General features: G+C 66.2%; 5 protein-coding genes across 7 annotated transcripts in view; 1 reads left to right on the top strand and 4 right to left on the bottom strand.

The window, feature by feature from the left end:
• EXOSC5 (exosome component 5) overlaps window positions 1-1812 on the bottom strand; it is a 4316-nt gene extending 2504 nt beyond the window's left edge. The window contains exons 1-2 of the mRNA XM_067314470.1: window positions 1657-1812; window positions 1374-1487 (exon numbers count right to left, since the gene is read on the bottom strand). Coding sequence (XP_067170571.1) covers window positions 1374-1487; window positions 1657-1774 — 232 coding nt within the window. The 5' untranslated portion in view covers window positions 1775-1812. The remainder of the gene's footprint in view (window positions 1-1373; window positions 1488-1656) is intronic.
• Window positions 1813-2543: 731 nt separating this feature from the next.
• BCKDHA (branched chain keto acid dehydrogenase E1 subunit alpha) lies at window positions 2544-7539 on the top strand. Its single transcript, XM_067314415.1, is given in 17 exon segments — window positions 2544-2684; window positions 4291-4383; window positions 4385-4503; window positions 5217-5292; window positions 5377-5410; window positions 5413-5484; window positions 5556-5561; window positions 5564-5623; window positions 5626-5730; window positions 5784-5825; window positions 5828-5860; window positions 5863-5988; window positions 6093-6234; window positions 6321-6345; window positions 6347-6493; window positions 7319-7429; window positions 7431-7539. Coding segments are annotated over 17 exon segments (1392 nt in total). The 3' UTR covers window positions 7491-7539.
• A 68-nt stretch (window positions 7540-7607) lies between these two features.
• DMAC2 (distal membrane arm assembly component 2) lies at window positions 7608-10340 on the bottom strand. The gene is given in 8 exon segments (XM_067314414.1): window positions 7608-8125; window positions 8325-8398; window positions 8400-8488; window positions 8877-9016; window positions 9105-9188; window positions 9271-9293; window positions 9295-9585; window positions 10323-10340. Coding segments are annotated over 8 exon segments (870 nt in total). The 3' UTR covers window positions 7608-7974.
• Window positions 10341-14172: 3832 nt separating this feature from the next.
• LOC136994964 (homeobox protein otx5-B-like) lies at window positions 14173-16218 on the bottom strand. Its single transcript, XM_067314412.1, is given in 4 exon segments — window positions 14173-14530; window positions 14532-14677; window positions 15341-15492; window positions 16125-16218. Coding segments are annotated over 4 exon segments (750 nt in total).
• A 4555-nt stretch (window positions 16219-20773) lies between these two features.
• LOC106493904 (histone H3.3A) lies at window positions 20774-24172 on the bottom strand. 3 transcript variants are annotated; one of them, XM_067314515.1, is made up of 4 exons: window positions 24028-24172; window positions 23193-23351; window positions 22181-22334; window positions 20774-21546 (listed from the first exon to the last, which is right to left on the bottom strand). In XM_067314515.1, the coding sequence occupies exons 2-4, from the start codon at window positions 23318-23320 to the stop codon at window positions 21418-21420; spliced, it is 411 nt and encodes a 136-aa protein (XP_067170616.1). In that variant the 5' UTR covers window positions 23321-23351; window positions 24028-24172; the 3' UTR covers window positions 20774-21417. The 3 variants fall into 3 exon arrangements, with proteins under 3 accessions (XP_067170616.1, XP_067170617.1, XP_067170618.1); XM_067314516.1 differs by having other exon boundaries at window positions 23193-23348; XM_067314517.1 differs by lacking the exon at window positions 24028-24172 and adding an exon at window positions 23519-23566.
• Window positions 24173-24728: the final 556 nt, after the last annotated feature.

The raw sequence follows: 24728 nt of genomic DNA, 5'->3' as shown, positions 1-24728 counted from the left end.
TGATCCAAACAAGTCCACCCTCAGGAATGTCTGAAACCACAGCTGTGGCTTAAAATGGTTTTCTGGGATTAATCAGGGACTGAAAAAAAGACTAATAATTACTCAGTCATGGTGGTGAAGCTTTCCCTGCAGAAATGAGAGACCCCCAACTTGCACACGTGCTACGCAGGGCTAGTAGATCTTTCACCCACTATTTCTGCTTTCTTCCTGAAAGGTAGAAAGGTGTCCTCTGTGGGACAAGGTGAGGGTGCTTTTATGGGCCGATTTACGGCTCGGCTTGCAGTGCTGTTCTAGGAGATCTTCCTCCCTGTTTCCCTTCCCCTCTGAGCTAGCTTTGCAGGGAGCAAAAAGACAAGGTGGGCTGCTCCATTTGAGCTGATGTACCGGCTCCCTGCTGCATGAAGGAGCCAGGTGGAGCAGGATGCAAGTGAAACCTTGGCTGAGGTGGTCAGTCCTGTGCATGGAGCTGTGCTGGGTATAGCTCATCTGGGCCACAGTTTACATCCGAAGTTGTTCCAGAGGTGCCACCTATTTCCCAGGAAGGACTTGCTTGGCTCTGGAGGCCTAGCAGAGAAATTGGAAGGCTTCAGTGGCATTTCCCAACTGAGGTGAGCTCAGAGTGTCTAGAGACTGTTCAGTCCTATAGTTTGAAACACTGCAGTTTGCTCTAAATCACTTCCCTTTATGGCTGAAGTTAAGTATTTCCTGATGTCCCATATGGTGCCAGCATCTAATATAATCCAGAAAAGAATTAAATGCATCAGAAGTCCTTCAATTCCCTTGTTGTGTTATCTTATCCTTCAGTAAACTGGCTGTTTAAAAACTTCCTTTTTTGTCTTTCATTAATGAATGTTAGAGCAAAAACTTTCATTGGCTCATCTCAATCCTTTCCAACTAGAACCATCATAATTCTGTGAGGATACAGCATGGCTGGCAAAGAGGGAACTTGGAGGTGGACTGCAGAGGGAACTCAATAAAGACAGCTAAAGATTATTGACAATTTACATTGCAAAGTGATTACTACATTGTAAGATAATTTACCCACAAGTGCTATAAGTAACACTTCTGTCTACCATAAGTGCAAAAACCAAAGATTAAACTTCTTTTGGCTCTGTCATGTTACAACTTTGTACGGAATCATTGCAATGCTGTGGTCAGATTCTCCCATTACTTTGTGTACTTCAAAACATTTCTACATTTCTACATTTCTACATACATAGAAATCAAATACAAGCAGCCGAGTAGGAGGTGGTTCTGAAGCTTTCTCTCTGGCAGCTCCTCCTGCACCCCTGCACCCCACAGCTGCCCCACAGCCCCCCCGCACCCCACAGCCCCCCCCACCTGGCAGCCCCCCCCGTCCCCCCCGCACCCACCTGGCAGCCCCACCTTGGGGCGCAGCAGCACCTCCAGCGCCGCCTGGTCCGGCAGCTCCTTGCTGCCCTTCACCTCGCCGGGGCCGTAGAGCCCGGCCAGCACCGACGTGTCCCCTGCGGGCACCGGGGGGGGGAGGGGAGGGGTCACCGCGGGGGGGCCCAGGCGTCCGGGGGGGGCCGAGACGGGGCAGGTCCAGGGGACCCAGGCGTCTGGGGGGGGGGGAGAAGGGACCCCGGCGGCCGCCCCGGAGGGTGAGGGGGGAGAGGGGGGGGGGTCGCGCACCCTGGATAAAGGCGGCGGAGCCGTCGGGCCGCGAGAGCAGCCCCTGCTCACACGAGAAGGGCCGCAGGCAGCACCCGCCGCCGCCGCCGCCATCCTCCTCCTCCTCCGCCGTCGCCATGCTGCCGCCGCTTCCGCTTCCGGGGGAAGCACGTGGGCGCGCCGCCCGGCCCCGCCCCGCGCACGCCCAGCCCCGCCCCCGCCCCGCCCCGCGTGCACATAGCCCCGCCCCGCGTGCACATAGCCCCGCCCCGCGTGCACATAGTCCCGCCCCGCGTGCACATAGCCCCGCCCCCCGCGCGCCCAGCCCCGCCCCCCCGCTGCGCCCAGCCCCGCCCCGCGCGCGCCCAGCCCCGCCCCGCGTACGCCCTTCGGCCTTTGGCCACGCCCGTCTTCCCTTAACCCCGCCCCTCGGAGCCTAGCCTCGCCCCAAGCTCGTAACTCCGCCCCTCGGCTTATGATCACGCCCCTTCGCTCATAGCCCCGCCCCTCAGCGCCCAGCCCCGCTCAGCGCCTAGCCCCGCCCCTCGTCCCGTATAGCCCCGCCCCCGCCGGGGCCGGAGCCACCTCCTCACCCCCCCCCCCCGAGGAGGAGGCGCGAGGGATCCTGTGTTTGGGGTTAAACACGGGGATTTGGAGGGCGACGCTGGGTCCGGGGCGACGCCGGGGAGGGTCGGGGTGACCCCGCGTCCGCGCGGTGGCCGCCGGGGACCGATCCTCTGGTGCCGGTGGCCCCGGGTCCCCTCCGAACCCCCCCCCCCCCCGGTGCCCCGGTGCCCCCTCTCCGCGGTCCCCCCGGTGCCCCGGTGCGCCGCTCCCCCGCGGTCCCCCCCGCCCCCGCGCCCGTCCCCGGCGTTCCCACCCCCCCCTCCCCCCCCGCCGCGCACAAGATGGCGGCGGCGGCGGCGCTGCGGTCGCTGCGCGGGCGGCTCCTGCGGGCCGCGCCGCCACGGGAGGCCCCGGCGCCGGGACCCGCTCTGGGATCGGGATCGGGATCGGGATCGGGATCGGCCCGCGGGCTCAGCACCGCCGTGAGTGGGGCCCGCGGCCCCGCCGGGTCCCGTCCCCGGGTGCCGTCCCCCCCCCCACAGGGTCCCCGTGTCCTTGTCCCCGTGTCCCATCCCCGTGTCCCTGTGTCGTCGCCACGTCCCCACGTCTCCTCCCTGCACCCTTGTGCTGTGTCCCCATGTCCCTGTGTCCCCACATCCCCCGTGTCCCTACATCCCCGTGTCCCCACATCCCGTCCACGCGTCCCTGCACCCCATCCCCACATCCCCGGGTCCCCACGTCCCGTGTCCTTGTCCCCGTGTCCCATCCCCGTGTCCCTGTGTCGTCGCCACGCCCCCGTGTCCCCACGTCTCCTCCCTGCACCCCTGTGTTGTGTCCCCACATCCCCATGTCCCCACACCACGTCCCGGTGCCCCAATCCCTGTGTCCCCACATGTCATTCCTGTGCCCATGTCTTGTGTCCCCGCGTCCCTGTCCCCGTGTCCCCGTGTCCTGTCCCCGTGTCCCCACGCTGTGTCCCCACATCTTGTCCCTGTGTCCCCGCGCTGTGTCCCCACGTCCCGTCCCCGTGTCCCCACGTCCCGTCCCCGTGTTCCCACGTCTGTCCCCGTGTCCTGTCCCTGTGTCCCCACGCTGTGTCCCCATGTCCCATCTCCGTGTCCCCACTTCCCGTCCCCGTGTCCCCGCGCTGTGTCCCCGCGTCCCGTCGCCGTGATCTTGCGCCTCGTCCCCAGCTGCCATCGGTGCCGCAGGGGGCCGCGGGGCCGGTTCCCTCCAGCAGGGCCAAGCGGGGCAGAAGCGCCGGGGGAAATGGGGCGCTTTTGGGGGGGAAATGGGGGAGATTTGGGTGCCATGTGCCCAGCAGGGTGCAGGAAATGGGGGTGAAACGGGGCGGTTTTTGGCAAGGAGGGGTGGCACCAGTGAGGAAACGGGGTGAAAGCGGGGGAGTTTGGGCGGGGGGGGGGCCACAGAGGCAGGGAATTTGGGGCGGTTTTGCAAGGAGGGGTGGCACCAGTGAGGAAACGGGGTGAAAGCGGGGGAGTTTGGCGGGGGGGGCCACAGAGGCAGGGAATTGGGGCGAGTCGGGTGCTCTCGGCGGGGAGGGGGGCAGCGTTGCAGGAGAATCGGGGCGAAAGGGGGGGAATTGGGGCAAAAGGGGAGGGATTGGATGAAAGAGGGGGAATCGGGCGAAGGCAGGGAATCAGGGTGAAAGAGGGGGGAATTGGGGTGAAAGAGGGGGAATCAGGGTGAAAGGGGGGGAATTGGGGTGAAAGAGGGGGGGAATCAGGGTGAAAGGGGGGGAATTGGGTGAAAGAGGGGGAATCGGGTGAAAAAGGGGGGAATTGGGGTGAAGGAGGAGGAATCGGGTAAAAGGAGGGAATCGGGGTGAAAGAGCAGGAATCGGGTAAAAGGAGGGAATTGGGTGCAAGGGGGGAATCGGGGTGGAAGGGGGGGAATCGGGGCGCTCTCCCCGCGGGGGGGGGCGGTAGCGGAAATGGGGCGAATCCGGGCGAATCGGGGCGCCGTGGTCTGCGGCCCGGGGGGTGAATCGGGGCGCAGGGGGGCGCAGGGGGGCGCAGGGGGTGTGAATCGGGGCGCAGCGGGGCACACGGGGGCGCCGTGCCGCAGGGGGGCCCGGCAGCAGGAGCTGCCTCGCTGGCGGAGAAGCCGCAGTTCCCCGGCGCCTCGGCCGACTTCGCCGAGCGGCTCCGCTTCATCCAGCCCAAACGTCATCTCGGGGATCCCCGTCTACCGCGTCATGGACCGCCAGGGCCACGTCCTGCACCCCGACGAGGACCCCCAGGTCGGCGCCCGCCCCCCCGCCGTCCGGCCCCCACGGCGGTCCCCCAGCCCCACATCGTGTCCCCTCTCCCCACGGTGTCCCCCGTCCCACAGCATCCCTGTCCCCATGGCGTCCCCATCCCCACGGCGTCCCCGTCCCATGGCATCCATCCCCCTCTCCTCACGGCGTCCCCGTCCCACGGTGTCCCCCATCCCACATCATGTCCCCTGTCCTCACGGTGTTCCCATCCCCACGGCATCCGCTGTCCCACATGGTGTCCCCCATCCCCACGGTGTCCCCTTCCCCATGGCCTCCATCCCCACATCGTGTCCCCCCTCCCCCACAGCGTCCCCCATCCCCACAGTGCATCCTCCATCCCCACAGGGCCCCCTGCCCAGAGTACGTCCCTGTCCCACAGCATCCCCTGTCCCCATAGCACATCCCCTGTCCCCACGGTGTCCCCCATCCCCCCAACGTCCCCGTCCCCATGAGACCCCCATCCCTACAACGTCCCCATGGCATCCCCCATCCCAACAGTGTCCCCCATCCCCACAACGTCCCTGGTCCCCGTGAGACCCCCATCCCCACAACGTCCCCACAGTGTCCCCCATCCCCACGGTTGTCCCCGTCCCCACGGCATCCCCGTCCCCACGAGACACCCCATCCCCCACGGCATCCCCATCCCCACGGGGTCCCCGCGAGACCCCCGTCCCCACGCCCGCTCCCTCCGCGCGGCCGCCGCTCCTCCACCCCCCCGCAGCTGCCCCAGGAGGCTGGTGCTGAAGCTCTACAAGACCATGACGCTGCTCAACACCATGGACCGCATCCTCTACGAGTCGCAGCGCCAGGTGAGCCGCGGGGGACGGGGGACAGGGACGGGCCACCGCCGCCGCGTCCCCCGCGCGTGCCCACCCACCCGTGCCCACCCCCAGGGCCGCATCTCCTTCTACATGACCAACTACGGCGAGGAGGGACGCACGTGGGCAGCGCGGCGGCGCTGGCCGACACCGACCTGGTCTTCGGGCAGTACCGTGAGGCGGGTAAGGGCGACGGGGCGGGGGGACGATGGAGGGGGCGACAGCGATGGGGGCTCACTGCCACCCCCCCCCAGGCGTGCTCATTACCGCGGCTACCCCCTGGACCTCTTCATGGCCCAGTGCTACGGCAACGCCAGCGACCCCGCAAAGGGCGCCAGATGCCGGTGCACTACGGCTGCCGCGAGCGGCACTTCGTCACCATCTCCTCCCCGCTGGCCACCCAGATCCCCAGGTGACGCCCGGGGGGGGGTTGAAAGGGGACGCGGGACGGACGCGGGCGCTGACGCCGGGCGCCGCCGCAGCCGTGGGCGCCGCCTACGCCATCAAGAGGGCCAACGCCAACCGGCCGTCATCTGCTACTTCGGCGAGGGCGCCGCCAGCGAGGGGACGCCCACGCCGGCTTCAACTTCGCCGCCCACCTCGAGTGCCCCATCATCTTCTTCTGCCGCAACAACGGCTACGCCATCTCCACCCCCACCACGGAGCAGTACCGCGGCGACGGCATCGGTAAGAGCCGGTGACGGTGATGATGGTGATGGCGTTGGCCAACGTTGGCGTTGGAGGGGGGTGGCGAGGACAGCGGCGCCGGTCCCTCACCGCGGCCCCCGCAGCGGCCCGCGGCCCCGGCTACGGCCTGATGTCCATCCGCGTGGACGGCAACGACGTCTTCGCCGTCTACAACGCCACCAAGGAGGCGCGGCGGCGCGCCGTGGCCGAGAACCAGCCCTTCCTCATCGAGGCCATGACCTACAGGTGCGGGGGACGGGGGCGGCTGGGGACACAGCTGGGGACGCGGTTGGGGACGCGGCGGTCACCGCGCCGTCCCGTCCCCGCCGCAGGATCGGCCACCACAGCACCAGCGACGGACAGCTCTGCCTACCGCTCGGTGGACGAGGTCAACTACTGGGACAAGCAGGACCACCCCATCTCCCGCCTGCGCCACTACATGCTGGGCCGGGGCTGGTGGGACGAGGAGCAGGAGAAGAGCTGGAGGAAGAGCTCCCGCAAGAAGGTGAGCGGGGCCGGGGCTGCCTCTCCTCCTCCTCGTTCTCATCCTTATCCTCTTCTTCTCCTCGTCTTCCTGCTCCTTCTCATTCTCTTCCTTGTTCCCCTCCTCCTCATCCTCCTGCTCCTCATCCTCCACCTCCTTGTCCTCATCCTCCACTTTCTCATCCTTCTCCACACCTCATTCTTCTCTTCATTCTCCTTCTTGTCCTTGTTCTCCTTCTCATCATCCTCATCCTCGTTCTCGTTGTTTTTCTCCTCACGCTCATCCTTATTCTCAATCTTCTCATCCTCCTTCTCATCCTTTTCCTCATTCTCTCCTCCTCCTCCTCCACATCCTCCTTCTCATTCTCCTTCTCTTTCTCCTCATCCTTGTTCTCCTTGTCTTTCTTCTGGTCCTCATGCTCATCCTTATCCTCAATCCCTTCATTCTCCTCATCCTTTTCCTCATCCTCCACATCCTCCTCCCTTTCTCATCATCCTCATCCTCGTTCTCCTTGTCTTCTGGTCCTCATGCTCATCTTTTCTCAATCTCCTCATTCTCCTCATCCTTTCCTCCTCCACATCCTCCTTCACATCCTCCTCCTCCTCCTCCTCCCTTTCTCATCATCCTCATCCTTGTTCTCCTTGTCTTCTGGTCCTCATGCTCATCCTTATCCTCAATCTCTTTGTTCTCCTCATCCTCTTCCTCATTCTCCCCCTTACTTTACTCCTCCTCATTCTCCTCCTTCTCATCCTCTATCCTTGTTTCTCCTGCTCCTCACGCTCATCCTTATCCTCATTCTCCTCCTCCTCCTTGTCCTGCTGCTGCTCCCGCTCCGGCTCCCCGCAGGTGATGGAGGCCTTCGAGCAGGCGGAGCGCAAGCTGAAGCCCAACCCGGAGCTGCTCTTCTCCGACGTCTACCGGGAGATGCCGCCGCGCCTGCAGAAGCAGCAGGAGGCCCCTGGCGCGGCAACTGCAGCAGTACGGCGAGCACTACCCGCTCGAGCACTTCGAGCGCTGACCCGGCGCCTGCCGCCCCCTCCCCAATAAACCCGGCCACTGCCGCCGCCCCCGCGGGCGCCTTTTCCGTCCTCCCCGTCCCCACGCGCACGCGGAAGGAGGAAGCAGAGGCCGGGCGCTGCGCGGAGCCGGGAACCCCCCCGTTTAATGGTCCTTGGCGTCCCGGCGAGGTCCGAGCCCGGCCGAGACGTCGGCGGAGGCACCCCGCTGCCGCCCGCGGGAGGAGGCCGGACGTTTCCAGCGCCGAAACCCGTCCGGACGCCGGGAATCGCGGCCAAAGCCCGCGGGGAGGAGGGGAAAACAGGGCAGGGAGCTGCGGTGGCTCCACTCCTCCGAGGAGGGCGATTCCACCCCCAAATCCACTCGACGGGGGCCGGGTGTGAGGGGGGGAGCGGTTTCACCCCCCAAAAGCTGCTCTAGGGGGCTGCATCCGGGCGATTTCACCCCAAAACCCCTTCGGCCTGGGGGGGGGATTTGCGACGCCGTTACGCCGGGGGGCCTGGGGGGGGCTCCAGCCCGTCTCCGTAGTCCATTCCCACCACCTGGCAGTGCGGCAGCATCTCCTCCAGCAGGATGCGGACCAGGCCCTTGTTGGGAACAGCCGGCAGGTCCGAGACGTCCAGGCGCTGCAGGTGCCTGTGGGGGGAGACGGAGTCGATCCCGGAAAACCCGCCGGCTACCAGGCTTTCCAGGCGGGGGGGGACGGCAAGGAGCCGGCTCCGTCCCTCCCCGGGGTCCCCAGTGCCGTCGCGAGCGGGGTCTTGTCGCCCCCACCTCCCCCTTTCTGCGTCCCCGAGGCGGGAGCCGGCGTTCCCGGCAAATCCCCGGCGCTCACCGCAGGTGGTGGAGGGCGGCCAGGCCGCGCTCGGTGACACGGGGGCAGCCGGCCACCGACAGCTCCCGCAGGCTTCTCGCCGAACACGTGCAGCCGCGCCAGCGCCCAGTCGTCCAGGTGCCGGCAGCCGCCCAGGTCCAGGTGCCGGAGCCGCGTGAGCCGCACTGCGGGCGACGGCGCCCCGCTCAAGCCGCCTCCTCGGAACGAGCCGGGATCCGCCCGGCAACGGAGCCCACACGGCTTTTGGCTAGAGCAGCCCCACTCCGGGGCCAGGAAATCCCAGGAGGAAACGCGGGTGCCACACTCTGGCCACGGAAGTGGAGGAGCAGTGGGAAATTCCCTCCCTGGCGGCTCCCAGCAGCTCCGGCTCCCTCCGGGCTCCCTCCCCATTGCGCCGGCTCCCTCCCGGCAGCTCCCGGCTTTCCCGTTATTGCCAGCTAACGATGAGGCTCGTTTAGCTGCCGCCGCCACCAGGAACTGTTCCCGTCCCAGCGGAGGGGGGAAAGGCGGGCTCCGGTGCCTCCGGCGTCCCCGCGCGGCGCCCCGGCTCACCCAGGTTGTCCAAGCCGCTGTAGTTGACGGCGGAGCCGCGGAGGTCGATGGCCACCACGGGAACGTCCCGGAGCTGCAGCAGCTCCGGGCTGAAGCGCCCGCGCGCGTCGGGTCGCAGCCACTCGTCCCGGCCCTCGAACCTGCGCGGAAAGCGGGGGGGGGGGGAGTGGTAGCATGTGAGGCCATGCTGCGATCCCGCCACCATCCCGCCGCGATCCCGGGCATCACCTGGCGCCGCCGCCGCAGCAGGAGATGGCGAAGTAGGCGGCCGCCACGTCGTCGCCGTAGAGCTCCTGCACGTAGCCGCAGTAGCTGCGCGAGAGCCAGCGCGGCGTCACCAGGGGGTGCTGCTTCCCGCCGCTCCGGCGCCCGGGAACGCCGATGCCGTACTCACGCGTTCTTCGTCCGGAGGCGGGTAGCGCTGCAGCCGGGCGCTCCAGCCCGCCAGCACCTCCGCGTCGGAGAACCAGGCGCCGAGGCGGCGCAGGGCGGCGAACCGCAGCTCCGCCGCCGCCGCCGGCCCGGAGGAGGCCCAGGCGCGGCCGCAGCCAGCGGAAGCAGCAGCCGGAGCCGCCCGGGCCCCCCCCCAGGCCCCCCCGCAGCGCCGGAGCTGCGGCGGGAGAGGCTCGGCACCGTGCGGCCCCCGGCCCCCCCCGGGCAGAGCGGGGTGGGGTGGGGGGGCGTCCAAGGGGTAGGGGGCATAGGGGGCCTTTGGGGGGGGGAATGGGGGCACCAGGGAGGGGGGGACACAGGGGCCCCTCGGGGGGGGAATGGGGGTCACAGGGGGGGACAACATGGGACATGGGGGGGGACCCGGGTGGGGACAACAAGAGGGGTCCTCGGGGGGGGGGGAGAATGGGGGTCACGGGGGGGGAGACACGGGACACAGGGGGCACCCGGGGGGGGGACGACAAGGGAGGCCCTCGGTGGGGGGCAATGGGGGCACCTGGGGGGGGACATGGGGGGGTGCCTGGGGGGAGTGACACGGGGAGCCCTCGGGGAGGGGGGGCAATGGGACATGGTGGCCCCTCGGGGGGGGGAAATGGGGGGGCACCGGGGGGGGAAGACATGGGACATGGGGGGGCACCTGGGGGGGACATGGGGGTCCTCGGGGGGGGGGAATGGGGACACATGGGGGGGACATGGGACATGGGGGCCCTTGGGGGGGGGAGAAATGGGGGCACATGGGGGGGACGACGCGGAGGACCCTCGTGGGGGGGGACACACACACCCTATGCTGATCCCCCCCCCCAAACCTGCCCCCTCCCTTTAGGCCTGCGGGGCCTTTGGACACCCCCAAGCCCCCATTGAGGCCCGGGCGGGGCCCTGGGACCCCCCCAAACCTGCCCCCCCCCCGGCCAGGCCCAGCCCCGGGGGAGGGGGGGGGGCGGGTCACGTCCCCAAGGTGACCGGTGGGGGGGGGTGGAGGGGGCGGGAACCACCTACCGCCCCGAGCGCAGCCATCTTGCGCCCGTCACGTGACAGGCGCCAACAGCAGGGGGCGGAGCCTCCCCTCGTCCCCGGAGAACCGCCCAGTTCTCCGCACATGGCTAGGCCACGCCCCCACGCTGCATAGCCACGCCCCCGACCCCTTAACCACGCCCTCTCCCCCTCCGCTGGGCTCTCCCCCATGACCACGCCCCTCCCTGCAGCGAAGCCCCCAGCGCCGCGCCCCCGTGCCACGCCCCCTTCCCTTAGCCCACGCCCCCCGTTCCACGCCCCTTCCCCCGTAGCCACGCCCCCGGAGCGTGCTCTGCCGCCGCCTGGCGGCCGGAGCGGAGCACGCGGGGGAGCCCGGGGGGGGGGGCGGGACGCCTGGGCCCCCCCAGCCCGGGGGGGGGGGGGGGAGGCTGTGTTTACATGCAACCAGCCGTGCAAACCTGCACACCCTGGCGTGTGCACCCCGTCCATCTGCACTCCGTCCCCTGCCCCCATCCTGCCATGCACCCTGTCCCCCCATGCACACCCATTCCCTGTGCACCCCATCCCTCCATGCACCCCGTCCCCCTGCACCCTGTCCTGCCATGCACCGCATCCCCCTCCTGCACCCCATCCCCCTGTGCACCCCATTCTCCTGTACCCCATCCCCCCCTGCACCCCCTTCCCCCTGCACTGCACCCCCCTGTCCCCCCCCCGGCACCCCATCCTGCCATGCACCCCGTCCCCCCATGCACACCCATCCCCTCATGCACCCATCCCCCCTGCACCCCATCCCCTCATGCACCCCATCCCCCCTGCACCCCATTCCCCCTGCACCCCATTCCCCCTGCACTGCACCCCCCTGTCCCCCCCTGCACCCCATCCTGCCATGCACCCCATCCCTGCATGCACCCTGCCCCCCCCTGCACCCCGTCCCCCTCCCTGTTGCACCCCAGGCCCGAGCCCCCCCCCCCCAAATCCCCTTCCTTAGCCACTTTAAACCAAGCTTAACCTTATTCCCGCCCCCCCCCCCCCCCCGCGGCGCGTTCACCCTTCGCAAGGTCCCAGCGTCCCCCCCTGCCCCCCCCGCCAGGCCGATTAACTCCCCATCTGCCCGGCAGGGCCTGGATTAGGGCCGCAGCTCCCCCCCCCCGCGGGCGGCCTGCAGGCACGGGGTGCGCACGCCTGGGCCCTGCATGTGTGCACCCCGCGGGCATGTGCGCACCCCCCCCCGTGCATGCGTGTGTGCACCCCCCGTGTGTGTGCGTGCACCCTGTGTGTGCACGGACCTGTGTGCATGCACCCATGTGTGTGCACCCTGCATGTGTGCACCCCGTGTGCATGAGTGCATGCACCCCGTGTGTGCACAGACTTGTGTGCATGCCCCCTGTGTGTGCGCCCCATATGCATGCATGCACCCCGTGTGTGTGTGCATGGACCCGTGTGCATGCATGCACCCCATGTGTGTGCACCCCGTGTGTGCACCCCATGTGCATGCACCCATGTGCGTGCACGGCCCCGTGTGCAGGGATCTGTGTGCACGGACCCTGTCTGCACCATCCCCGTGTGCATGGATCCCCCCGTGCCCCCCATGTTCCCCCATGTCCCCATGTCCCCCCATGTCCCCCCATGTCCCCATGTTCCCCCATGTCCCCCCATGTCCCCCTGTGCGCACCGTGGGCCCCGCCAGCCTGCACCTGCCCCACACGCGCCCGCTGTGGGCCCGGCGCGGCCACGCAGCCGCTTGCATCACCGGATTAGCGCCCTAATGGATTTGCAATGTCATTCGGGGGCGGATTTAGGGGTTAAAGGAAACGGGGAAAAAAAAAATTCCCCCTTTCCAAAACACAACTTTCATTAAACGGCCCGAATTAAAGGGGGGGGGGGGAGGGCTGGCAGCCTCGTGCAACGGGACCCACCGAGCCGGGTCCCTCATGCGAAGGGTGCTCGTTTGCAGCCCCCCTTCGTTTGCAGCCCCCCTTCGTTTGCAGCCCCCCTTCGTTTGCAGCCCCTCCTTGCGCTCGCACGGTTGCAGCCGCCTTTGCTTGCTCCTTCGCAGCCCCCTGCGTTTGCAGCCCCCCCCCTTCGTTAGCCAATTGCAACCGCCTTCGTTTGCACCCCCTCTTCGTTTGCACCCGCCTTCGCCTGCAGCGCCTTCGTTACCCGCGCGAGCAGCAGGGGAAGCGAGGCAGAGCGCAGCGGCCCGGCCTCCTTTGGGGCTTTTTTTATTTAAAGCCTTTTTTCCTTTTTTATTTTTTCTTTTGCTGCCGTAGTTGTTCCTTCTCCTGTTTTTTAATCCCGAATCCCGTCCCCGGGCCGGGGGGGGTCGTCTCTCCCTAGCGGGGACGGAGGGTCGGGGACGCAGCCCGCGCCGAGGTCCGCGAACGGCGCCGTGGGGCGGCTCTGCCCCGGAGGGGGGAACCGGCCGCGGGGGGGGGGGGGGGGGTCGGGCCGGGGAGGGGGAGAAGAGGGTTTGGGGTCGGCACGGAGGAGCAGGGGCTCGAGCCGGGGGCGCCCGTGCAGGGGCTGCGCCGCGGGGATGCAGCGTGCAAGGATGCACCGTGCTGTGGGTATGCACCGTGCTGCAGGGATGCACCGTGCAAGGATGCACCGTGCTGCAGGGACGCACCATGCAAGGATGCATCATCCTGCCAGGATGCACCGTGCTGCAGGGATGCGGCATTTCACAGGCCAGTGAGGATGCACCGTGCCATGGTGATGCACCGTGCAAGGATGCACCATCCCGCAGGGATGCACCGTGCAAGGATGCACCGTGCTGTAGGGATGCACCATGCTGCAGGGATGCGGCATTTCACAGGCCAGCGAGGATGCACCATGCCGTGATGATGCACTGTGCAGGGATGCACCGTGCTGCAGGGATGCACCGTGCAAGGACGCACTGTCCTGCAGGGATGCACCATTTCATGAACCGCTGAGGCCGCACCATGCAAGGATGTGCCATCTCCCGGGATGCGCCATTCGCGGTCCGGCACAGCTGCAGCACGCTGCAGGCTGGCGAGGATGCGCCGTGCTGTGAAGATGCACCAGCCGCAGTCTGCCGAAGCTTTGCCGTGCCGCAAGCTGGTGCAGATGCACCCGGCCGCAGAGCTGCCCCATCCATAGTCCGGCAAGGCTGCACGGTGCCACAAGCCAGCGAGGCTGCACCGCGCCGTGGGGCTGCTCCGTGCTGCGAGGGTGCACGGTGCCGTGAGGCTGCGCCTTGCTGCGAGGCTCTGCCCCACTCTGAGGATGCCCCGGGCCGCGAGGATGCACCGTGCCGCGAGGATGTGCCACGCTGCGAGGACGCACTGTGCAAGGAAGCACCAGGATGTGAAGATGCACCATGCAACGCTGTGCCACGCCGTGAGGATGCACCGTGCCCTGAGGATGCACCTTGCTGCAGGGCTGTCCCGTGCCACGAGGCTGCACTGTGCTGCAGCGATGTCACATGCCGTGGGGATGCACCATGCTGTGAAGGTGCACTGTGCTGCAACGCTGTCCCATGCTGTGAAGATGCAGCATGCATGGCTGCAGTGTGCTGCAATACTGTGCCATGTTGCAAGGATGCACCATGCTGCGATGATGCACCATGCAGGGCTGCACCGTGTTGCAACGCTGTCCCATGCTGTGAGGATGCACCACGCCGTGAGGATGCACCACGCGGGGATGCACCGTACTGCAACACTGTCCCATGTTGAAACGATGCACCGTGCTGTGAGGATGTAGCATGCACGGCTGCACCGTGCTGCAATACCGTGCCACATTGCAAGGATGCACTGTGCTGTGAGGATGCACCATGCTGCAATGCCGTCCCATGCTGCAAGGATGCACCGTGCAGGGACGCACCATGCCGGGCCACGGGCGCAGCAGCAGGCGCTCAGAGCACCTGGAACTTCCAGGCGCTCGGCTCCTTGTAGTCGAGGCCGTCGGCGGCGCCGAAGCCCAGCTTCCAGGCGCTCGGCTCCTTGTAGTCGAAGCAGTCGGCGGCGCCGAAGCCCAGCGCGGCGGGCGCCCCGTAGCCGGCGCCCGGGGGCCCCAGGGGGCTCAGCGCCGCGTAGGAGCCGCACTCCAGGCCCCCCAGGTAGGCGCCGGCGGCGGCGAAGCCGGGACCGTAGGTGCCGGCAAAGGGGGTCGCGCGCGGCTCCCCCAGCGGCGAGGACGCCGCCGGGCTCCACATGGCCACGGGGGGGGCCGGGGGGCGCCGGGCTGTAGGGAGCCCCCACGGCGGTGGCGGCGGCGGCAGCACCGGGCTCCGGGGCGGCCTCGCGCGCCGGCGAGCTCTTCTTCTTGGCGGGACGAGCCTTGGCCTGGCCGCTGCTCTGCTGCTGCTGCTGCTGCTGCTGCTGCTGGCGGCACTTGGCGCGGCGGTTCTTGAACCAGACCTGCGGCGGGGGCAGGCACCGAGCTGCAGCCTCCAGCATGCAAACGGATGTGCATGCACCAAGGTGCAACCCCCCCCCCCCAGCACGCATGTGTATGCACCAGGTTGCATTCCCCAGCATGCAAACGGATGTGCATGCACCAGGGTGCAACCCCCCCCCCAGCACGCATGTGCATGCACCAGGTTGCAAACCCCAGGCGTGCATGTGCACATGCATACAGCAAGCTGCAACCCCCCCCCAGGCATGCAGGTGCATGTACCAAGTTGCATCCCCCAGAATGCAAAAATATGTGCACATGCACATGCATGCACCAAAGTGCATCCTCCAGCATGCAAATAGATGTGCATGCACCAAGGTGCATCCTCTGGCATGTGCATGCGTTTGGAAGCACCAAGATGGGGTGGGCTGGAGCCGTCCCGGGAGCCGTGCACACGGATGCACGGGGTCGTGGCTGACTCATGCACATGTACATGGCTGCCCAAGCTGTGTGCAGCCCACGCGCATTCGTGTTGGTGCGTGGAGCAACGCCCGACCCGTGCACAGAGCCGTGCACGACCCCTCCACGCGCACAGGAGCGTGCAGAGCCGTGCACGACCCCCGCCGTGCACGCCCAGACCCGTGTCCGCGTCACCCGCCGCCGCCGCCGCCGCCCGCCGCGCTCACCTGCACGCGGGACTCGGGCAGGTTGATCTTCAGGGCCACCTCCTCGCGCATGAAGATGTCGGGGTAGCGGGTCTTGGCGAAGAGCGCCTCGAGGACGTCGAGCTGCGCCCGCGTGAAGGTGGTGCGCTCGCGGCGCTGCTTGCGCGGCGGGGCTGCGGCGGGCGGCACACGCTCAGGGCGCTGCACCACCGCCGGCCCCCGCCGCAGCGAACACCCACCCGCAGCCCCGCCACGGCGGGCACGGGCGGCTGCGCCTTGCAGCGCACCCGGCTTCACCCGTGGGATCGGCCCCACGGCGCCGAGGGGCTGCTCCTTGCAGCGCACCTCAAGGTGCAACGCGACGGGGCGCAACGAGTGGCTCCGTGCAACGCACCAGGGTGCAGGGGGCTGCTCCGTGCAACGCACCTGGGTGCAGGGGGCTGCTCCGTGCAACGCACCTGGGTGCAAGGAGCTGCTCCGTGCAACGCACCTGGGTGCGAGGAGCTGCTCTGTGCAATGCACCTGGGTGCAAACCCAGCTTCGCCCACGGCTTCAGCCCCGAGCGGCTGCTCCTTGCAACACACGTGAAGGTGCAACGCGCCGCGGTGCAAGGGGCTGCTCTGTGCAATGCACCTGGGTGCGCGGGGCTGCTCCTTGCGATGCACCTGAAGCTGCAACACGCCGGGTGCAAGGGGCTGCTCTGTGCAATGCACCAGGGTGCAAGGGGCTGCTCCGTGCGAGGGTCCTGGCTTCGCCCGCGGCTCGTCCCTCCCGCCGACCCCCACCCGTGCCCCGCGCCGCTCACCGGCGAAGCCCACGGCCGAGTGCAGCAGGTCCATGCCGGCACCGGCGAGCGGCAGCGCGTTGACGGCGTAGTGCGACTGCTTCAGGTAGGACATCGCGCTCCGGGCGGCTGCGCCGCGGCCGGCTGCGGGCGGAGAGGGGCTCAGCGAGCCGGCGCCCGGAGCCGCGTGAGCCCTGCGGGGCGTGCGGGGACACGCGTGACAGGGGACCCGTGTGACGGGGGACACACATGACGGGGGACACGCACGACGTGGCGGGGCTGCGCACACCATGAACTATGCATGGTGCTGCAGGACCCGTGCATGGCATGAGTTGTGCATGGCATGAGCCGTGCATGCGTGGCGGGGTCTGCGCATGCGTGGCATAGCATGTGCATGGTGTGTTGGGGCCCATGCATGGTGTGGCAGGGTCCATGCATGCGTGTCGGGGTCCATGCATGCATGGCATAGCATGTGCATGGCGTGTCGGGGACCATGCATGGTGTGGCGTGGTCCGTGCATGCATGACATCACATGTGCATGGCGTGGCAGGGTCCGTACATGCGTGTCAGGGACCATGCATGCATGTGTGGCAGGGCTTGCGCGCACGTGGCATAGCCCGTGCATGTGGCATGGGCTGTGCACGTGTGGCGTGGCTCCTGCGTGGTGTGGCAGGCGCCGTGCATGCGTGGCGGGGTCCACGTACGCGTGGGGGGGGTGCGTGCCTGCGTGGCGGGGGCCGTACATGAGCGGTGCATGTCCGCGCGTGCATGTCCGTGTGGAGCAGTGCATGCGCAGGCCCACGGTGACACGCGTGTCCGTGCACACGCATGGAGCAGTGCGTGTCCATGTGTCTGTGCACACGTGGAGCGGTGCGTGTCCGGGCCCGCGGAGGTGTGTGCACACCCGTGTGCGCGGCCCTGCACCAGACGCGTGTCTGTGCGCGGGGCCATGCGTGTGCATGCGTGTGCATGCGTGTGCATGCGTGTGCATGCGTGTGCGTGCGTGTGCAGACCCGTGTGCAGACCCGTGTGCAGACCTGGGTGCCCCGGAGCTGCATCCCCGTCCCCGAGCCGGGGACAGACACGGCATCCCGTCCCCGAGCCGTGGCGTCACCATGGACCCCCCCCCCCCGTCCCCAAACCCCAGGACACGGAGCTGGTGGCTCGTCCCCAAGCCGGGGGACATCGACCCAGACCCACGTCCCCGTCCCCAAACCCCAGGACAGACCTGGTGGCTCGTCCCCAAACCCGGGGATGTCACTGCAGACCCCATCCCCGTCCCCAAACCCCAGGACACCGAGCCGGTGGCTTGTCCCCAAACTGGAGGACGTCACCCCCAGGTCCCCATGCCCAAACCCCAGGACACCAAGTTGGTGGCTTGTCCCCAAGCCGGAGGATGTCACCGCAGACCTGGTGGCCAGTCCCCGAGCCAGGGGACGTCGCTGCAGATCCCCGTCCCCAAACCCCAGGACACCGAGCCGGTGGCTTGTCCCCAACCTGGAGGACGTCACCCCAGACCCCCATCCCTGTCCCCAAGCCCCAGGACACCAAGGACGTCACCCGAGAGCCCTGTCCCCATTCCCATGCCAGGACACCGAGCCGGTGGCTTGTCCCTGAGCCAGAGGGTCCCATCCCGGTCCCGATCCCGGTCCCCGTCCCCGTCCCCGTCCCCGCGGGCGGCGGGCGCTTACCGGGCGCTGGCGGTGGGGAGGCCGCGCGGACGCCGCTGCCGCCTTTAAGGGCGCCGGGGCCTGATGTCACCGGCCACCGCGCTGATCCGCCGCTAATCCCGACGACGCCGACGCCGACTAATTCCCGGGTTACGGATGGGGACGGGGATGGGGACGGGGGGGCGGATTGGGGCAGGAAAGGGGCAGCTGGGGGGGGGGGGCTGCATTGCTGCCACTGCTGCGGGGGCCCAGGCGTCCGGGACCGGCACGGCTCGGGATGCGGCTCCCAATTCCCGCTAACTCCCTGGTGCGGGAGCCCTGGGAAGGGGGCGAGCGGCCCCCAAACAGCAAAACAGCCCCCTTGGGCCATGGCTGCCCCGCTCCTGCCCCGAGGGGCCGCAAAATGCACCCGCTCCCGCCCGGATGCAGCTGGGAATCCTGCCCCGCTCCTGCCTCGTGGAGCTGGGAATCCTGCCCCATTCCCACCCGGATGCAGCCGTCCCTCGCACCTTGCCCCCCCCCCCCGGCGCGCTGGGGGAGCCGTGACCCCCCCCAGCCCCTGCTGCTCGTTAACCCCCACCGGCAGCTGGGCACTAATTGCTCCAGGCCCAATCAAGCCCCTTCCAGGGCTGCCTGAGCCCCCCCGGCCGTGGGTTCCCCACGTGGAGCCGCTGGGGGATCGGCGGGACACAGGGATGGGAGGGATGCAGGGATGGCGGGAAGGAGGGATGGAGGGAAGGAGAGATGGATGGAGGGATGGAGGAGGGAAGGAGGGATGGAGGGATGGAGAGATGGATGGAGGGCTGGAGGGCTGGAGGAGGGAGGAGGTTTCGGCTCCGGCGGGTGCCCGGCCCCTCGGGGCTCGCGGCAGCTGGGGCCGCGCGTGGAAATCGGCCTGATTAGGTTGTTTTGGAGACACGGGGATTTGGCGCTGATTAACCCTAATCCCCGCGGGGCGCCGGCAGCCCGGGCACTGCACGGCACTGCGCTGCCTGCACTGCGCTACGCTGCCTACACTGCACTGCACTGCCTGCGCTGCGCTGCACTGTGCTGCCTGCACTGCACTGTGCTGCCTGCACTGCCTGTGCTACACTGCCTGCACTGCACTGCACTGTGCTGCCTGCACTGCCTGTGCTACACTGCCTGCACTGCACTGCACTGCGCTGCCTGCACTGCGCTGCACTGCCTGCACTGCGCTGCACTGTGCTGCCTGCACTGCCTGCGCTACACTGCCTGCACTGCACTGCACTGCGCTGCCTGCACTGCGCTGCACTGCCTGCACTGCGCTGCCTGCACTGCCTGCACCGCTTCGTGCGCACTGCATCGCCCCGTGCACACTGCACCGGGTCCACTGCACTGCACGCACTGCATTGCTCGTATCCTGCATCCCGCATCCCAAATCCCCCATCCCAGACCCTTTATCCCGCATCCAGAATCCCATATTCCCTATATCCCACATCCCAGGCTCCACATCCCGCCCCTGCATCTCACAGCCCCAGATCCCACATAATGCATCCAGCGCCTCACCTCCAACACCCTGCATCCCAAATCCCAGACCCCGCATCCCGTATCCCGTATCCCGACCCTGCCGCCTGCCCTGCGAGGGGCGTCCCGGCCTCACTTGGCGCGATTCAGCCCGCTCGGCCCTTAAAATCGGCCGGCGACGGAGCGGGGAAACCAGCTCGTTTCACGCACACACACACACACACACACACGCACCCCCCCGCTGCGGCTCCGCTATTTCCGGGCCTTTAAGCCCTTAATTCAAATCCTGCCCCGGAGCGAGCGGCTGGGCCGGAGCCGCGGCCAAACAGCCAGGGCCGGAGCGGAGCAGAGCGGAGCTGCCCGCACCGAAATGGGGCCAACGGGGGCGTTTGGGAGCCGGCAGCCCCCAGCGCTCCGGCCGATCCCCTAAGAGCATCGGGATTGGCGCCGGATCCCTGGAAAGATGCAATTAGTTCCGTGTTTAATGTTACACGCCTTCCCCGCGCTTGGATATACACGTTAAGGCAGAAGCCTTGTGTGCGCGCGCTGCCAAGCTCGCTGGACGGAGCTGGCCGCGGCGGCAGCAAATCCTCCCTCGGGATGCCCCTTTCCGCCCATTTTTTCCACGTTTTCACTGGGCGCCCGCTGTCATTGGAGCATGGAGGGGGGGGAAACGGCACGTCCTCGGCTTCCCTTCTGCCCGAGGGAAAAGCAAGGAGCCCGGAGCCGCCGGCTCCCTAATCCCGCTTAAGGCGGCTAAGGGAGGGCTCCCGCTCGGCCGCCCCGGCTCTAAATTTAACGCCAACCTGTCGGGAGCGATCGCATCCGCGCCCCGGCGGTAATCCGCCCCCGGCCCCGTTAGCACCTGCGGCTGCCGGTCCCTGTCCCCCCCCCGGCCACGGGGAGACGGAAAACGCTGACGGAAGGAGCTGCGACGGCAGCACCGAGCCCGAAGCCCCGGCAAGGAGGAGGCAGCGGCAGCGGCGTTCCGCCTTCCACACGCTTTCCCATGTGCTCGTTGCGGGAGACGAGCCGCTCCGCTAAAGGGCGACGTGTCAAGAGCGGAGGCGAACTGGATCCGCTGCCCTGGCAAGAGTGGGGGAAAGAAAAAAAAAGAGGGAAAACTAGGAAATTAGTCAGTTGGGAGGGAGCTGGAAAGGCAGAGGAAGCCTGGAGAAAGGCCAAGGGAAGCGCGAGTCCGTCTGCACGGCAGGTGCTTCCGAAGGGAAACACCTGTGGAACAAATACCGGTCGCTCTGCGGAAGCCGCGCGCTCGCCGAGAGAGGAGGAATTAGCGCGGGGAGCTTAACGAGGGCTCGGCCGCTTCGCTTCCCTGCCACCGCGGCCGAGCCCAGCGGCTCCGTTCAAAACCGACTCCCCAATGACGGGCTGAAACAGCCCTCAAAACCTCGGGGTTTGGGGCAGGGAAGCGCAGCGGAACCTGGATTTATTTACAATAAAGCACAAAACACACGTAGGCCAGCGCAAAAATGAACCGCAAGGGAAACTACAGGGTGACGGTTAACATTTACTGATTTTATTTACTTATTTTGTTGCCACGGCAGGGTGAAGAAACCGGAAAGTTACAAAGATCTAACTCACGTTTCACGAGACAAATGGAGATAGGAAAACAAGGCTTAAAGATCACACCCATTCCCGGAATACAAAGGAAAAAGGAAACAGAAACAATCAAATCATGAAAAATAGTGTCGAGCGATCTCTGCAGATATATCTTTACAAACTGAAGACCAAAAGCTCCTTTTTTATGCCTAAGTCTACTTAAGTTTTGTGTACAAAACCAGATATTTCAAAAATGTTTCCCCCTTTTGTTTTATATATTTTATTTTTTGCAATTCTGAAAAAAAAGTTTACAAAAACAAAACAAAAATCCAAAAGTCTTGTAAATTTCTCAAAGGTTTTTTTTTTGTGTGTGTTTTTTTGTTGGTTTTTTTTTCTTTTTTTTTTTTTTTTGCTTGTACGTCATGAACAAACAGATTTGACTCTCCTGATTGCTTAGCGCTACTAAGATAGGTGCGTAACATGTCCCGTACAGTCCTAGCCACTACAAACAGGAGGAGGAGAAAAAACAAACAAACCCTTCGAGTCTATTCTAACACACTGCACGAGCGGGCGGCGGCGGCGGCGGCTGCCGCAGCGGGTTAAGCCCGTTCGCCGCGGATGCGGCGCGCCAGCTGGATGTCTTTGGGCATGATGGTGACTCTCTTGGCGTGAATCGCGCACAGGTTGGTGTCCTCGAAGAGCCCCACGAGATAAGCTTCGCTGGCTTCCTGCCGGACGGAAAAAGCACAGCGATCACCGGAGGGCAGAGCGCAAAGCCCGAAGGCGGCACCACGGCCTTCGCCAGGCGCCCCAACGGCTCCCGCGCCGGGGTTTGCCGGCACGGAAGCGCTCGGCAGCCGGCGCGATAATCCGGGCGCCCCGACAGCTCCTGATTAGCCCTGTCTCTCCGTCACATGCCCCCAAGGGTCAGTTAATCCCATTTCAACTAGCAAAGGAACCAGAGGTTCCGGCGGGCGATTCGTACAGGGGCCGACTCAAGCGGTTATCGCCTCCAAACAACCCCCCCCCAACGTTCACGGAGGGTTGTTGGGCCTGTGGCGCGGTCAGCTTGCGGTTCGCGTGTCGGACACTCCAGTAAATTGGGGCAAACCTGCCTTTTTTGGCAGCGCAAGCTGCAGCGAGGCCTCTCAAGCGAGAAAGGCGCACGCACGGGGCAGCTCAGAGGCGCAGGCTACGGGAGCGAGAGTATTTTTCACGTGTGGCCTCGGACACAGGCACAGGCCTGTCGTCTTCGCACCGTTTGGTTATTCAGAAGCGGCTCAGGATCACACTTGGGAAGGTATTTCACCATTTTCTGGGCATTAAGCTTACCTGGGGCAGGGAAGGGGGGAATTCACTCACCTGCAGGGCTCCGATGGCAGCGCTCTGGAACCGCAGATCCGTTTTAAAATCCTGAGCAATTTCCCGGACCAGGCGCTGGAATGGAAGCTTGCGGATCAACAGCTCCGTGGATTTCTGGTACCGTCGAATCTCCCGGAGGGCCACGGTGCCAGGCCTGGAAGATATTTCAAGTGTTAAATTAGAAGATTGCTTTTTCCCCCCTGCCCCGTCCACTGCACTTATCCCCTTCCAGCCCATCCTCCCTTCTACAACAAGGGGCCGAGGCCTGAAGCGTTCTGCCTTTAACAGGGTGCGCGTGTGGAATCCCTCCAGGCTACGGTCTGTGGTATTAACAACAACGGAACAGACCAGGTGTGGTTAAAAATAATAATAATACAAAAAAACGCAGTACTCAAAAGGGGACCAACAACACTGACAGTCCCCAATATTAACCTACTGGTAACTGTGAGCTTTTTCCTTTTTAAGTGGCCTCGCGGTACTTTTTCCTTCCCAGACAAGGACTGAAGCAGCGCCGAAATTCCTGCCTCCGAGCAGGAGAGCTGTCAAACGTGGTCGAAGGCTTGGCCGCAAGCCTCTTTGTATACATGCAGGTGATCCTCACTCTTCTGTTTTAACAATAAGTCAGCAGGATAATATTTTATAATGCTATTCTCACAGGTAATAACACAAATCTTACTTGCAGCTACAGGGGCGCCTCTACGGCGGCACCGCGTAAAATAACCCACGGCGAGAGACAGCGCCTGCTGCAACGAGCTCACAACCTAGACGTTTAAAGGCGGGTAAAGGGGAAGAGGGGAAGCCCCGGCCTGGAGAAGGGACGAGACCTCGGCCGAGCCGGGAAGCGATCGGTGGTGACGCGAGCCGCGTACTCGGGGACTTTAAACCCCTCGACGCTAGCCCCAGGGGTACGACTTCCTCCTGCCCGCCACGATATACACGGTGTTTCTTTACAGCGACGACCGGCACAAGGCGTTGGGTCCTTCCCCAGCGCCGGCGAGCAGCCTCCAAGTACCTGTAGCGATGCGGCTTCTTCACCCCGCCCGTGGACGGGGCGCTTTTCCTGGCGGCTTTGGTGGCCAGTTGCTTCCGGGGCGCCTTCCCGCCAGTGGATTTACGGGCAGTCTGCTTGGTACGGGCCATCCTGGACGGTCCTCAGAGCGGAAGGAGGCTGCTGAGGCAGAGAAGAGGCAAGATTCGGTTCAAAACGCAGCAAACTTAACGTAAAAAGGCAGCAGGGCATGAGGGAAGGGAAGGAGGACAATCCCCGGAGTGGGCAGCAGGGAGACCTCCGGGCTGCTGCCTCCCTCCAGGCCCAGGGACTGACCGGCCGGGACAAACCTCCATGAGGAGAAGGAGCCCAGGCGTCCCGCCTGCCCCCGCAGGGTGTCACCTCGGGGGGGGGGGGCCGCGAGCTCCGGACTACAAGTCCCAGAAGCCTTCGCGCCGCGGAAGGGCTCGATTGGCTGCCCGACGTCAGGTGACCGCCCGCAGCCCGGCGGGCTCTCCCCGCTGATTGGCCGGCGGGCGCTTCGCCAATCGGTTTGTAAGCCGAGCGAAGCGGGGACGAGCCGCGAATTCTCCCCCGTGATTGACGTGCCTGGCGGCCCATCGGCTCCCGGGGCGCCGCGGGGGCTCCCAGCCAATCAGCGCCGCCACCGCGCTCCCGCGCCTCCCAGCCAACCAGCGGCCGGCGACACACGGAAGGCGGGACTTGAGGGAAGCGTCTCCTCAGACGACCTCGGTGCCGAGCCGCCCCCCCCCCTTCCCCGCCGCGCCGCCACCTCCCCCCCTCCCTCCCGGGGGGACCGGGGGCGGCAGCGGCGGGGCACCGGGGGCGCCGCCGTTACCTGCGTGTGGAGCCGGCGGCCCGCGCTGCGGCGACCGTTGGAGCCGTTGGGAGTGCCGCGCCGGCGCTCGCGCTCGCGCTGCTGGCGCTCCCTTCCCGCCTTTCCCGCCAGCCCCAGCAGAAAATGGCGGGCTCCCCGGCCGGGCTCTTTAACCATGATGCACCGGGGCGGAGGGGAGGGGAGAGGGGGGGGTCAGCTGAGGTGAGGCGGCCTCGGCGGGAGGCGCCATCTTGTGACCTGTGAGGGCGGCTCGGCCCGGCGGCAGCGCGGCGCCTGCCCGGGCGAGCCGCGGCGAGCCGCAGCCGCCATGCCGGGTCCTGAGGAGCTCCCCGGCCGCCGGGCATCGCTGCGGCCGCGGCGCGAAGCCCGGCCGGCCTGTGGTGAACGTAAAGCACCGCAAGAGATGGTCCCCGATGCACCCGCCTCCCTGTCACCCAAAACCTCGAGATGGTCCCCAATGCACCCACCTCCCTGTTACCCAAAACCTTGGGATTGTCCCCAATCCACCCGCCTCCCTGTCACCCAAAACCTCGAGATGGTCCCCAATCCATCCGCCCCCCTGTCACCCCAAAACCTTGGGATTGTCCCCAATGCACCCGCCTCCCTGCCCCACACAGCGCCCCAAAACCTCAGGATTGTCCCCAATCCACCCGCCTCCCTGTCACCCAAAACCTCGGGATTGTCCCCAATACACCCACCTC

The sequence above is a fragment of the Apteryx mantelli genome, chromosome 35 (genome assembly GCF_036417845.1).
Source record: "Apteryx mantelli isolate bAptMan1 chromosome 35, bAptMan1.hap1, whole genome shotgun sequence".
Lineage (NCBI taxonomy): Eukaryota > Metazoa > Chordata > Aves > Apterygiformes > Apterygidae > Apteryx > Apteryx mantelli.
Note: the sequence above shows the minus strand (reverse complement) of the source record. Positions and strands in the feature narration are given on the sequence as shown.

Coding starts and splice junctions, on each gene's coding strand:
- LOC106493904 (XM_067314515.1), bottom strand. CDS start 23,320: ATGGCCCGTACCAAGCAGACTGCCCGTAAATCCACTGGCGGGAAGGCG. Junction 22,335..23,192: donor AAGAAGCCGCATCGCTACAG/GTACTTGGAGGC, acceptor AATATCTTCCAG/GCCTGGCACCGTGGCCCTCC. Junction 21,547..22,180: donor CTGCCATCGGAGCCCTGCAG/GTGAGTGAATTC, acceptor TCCGTCCGGCAG/GAAGCCAGCGAAGCTTATCT.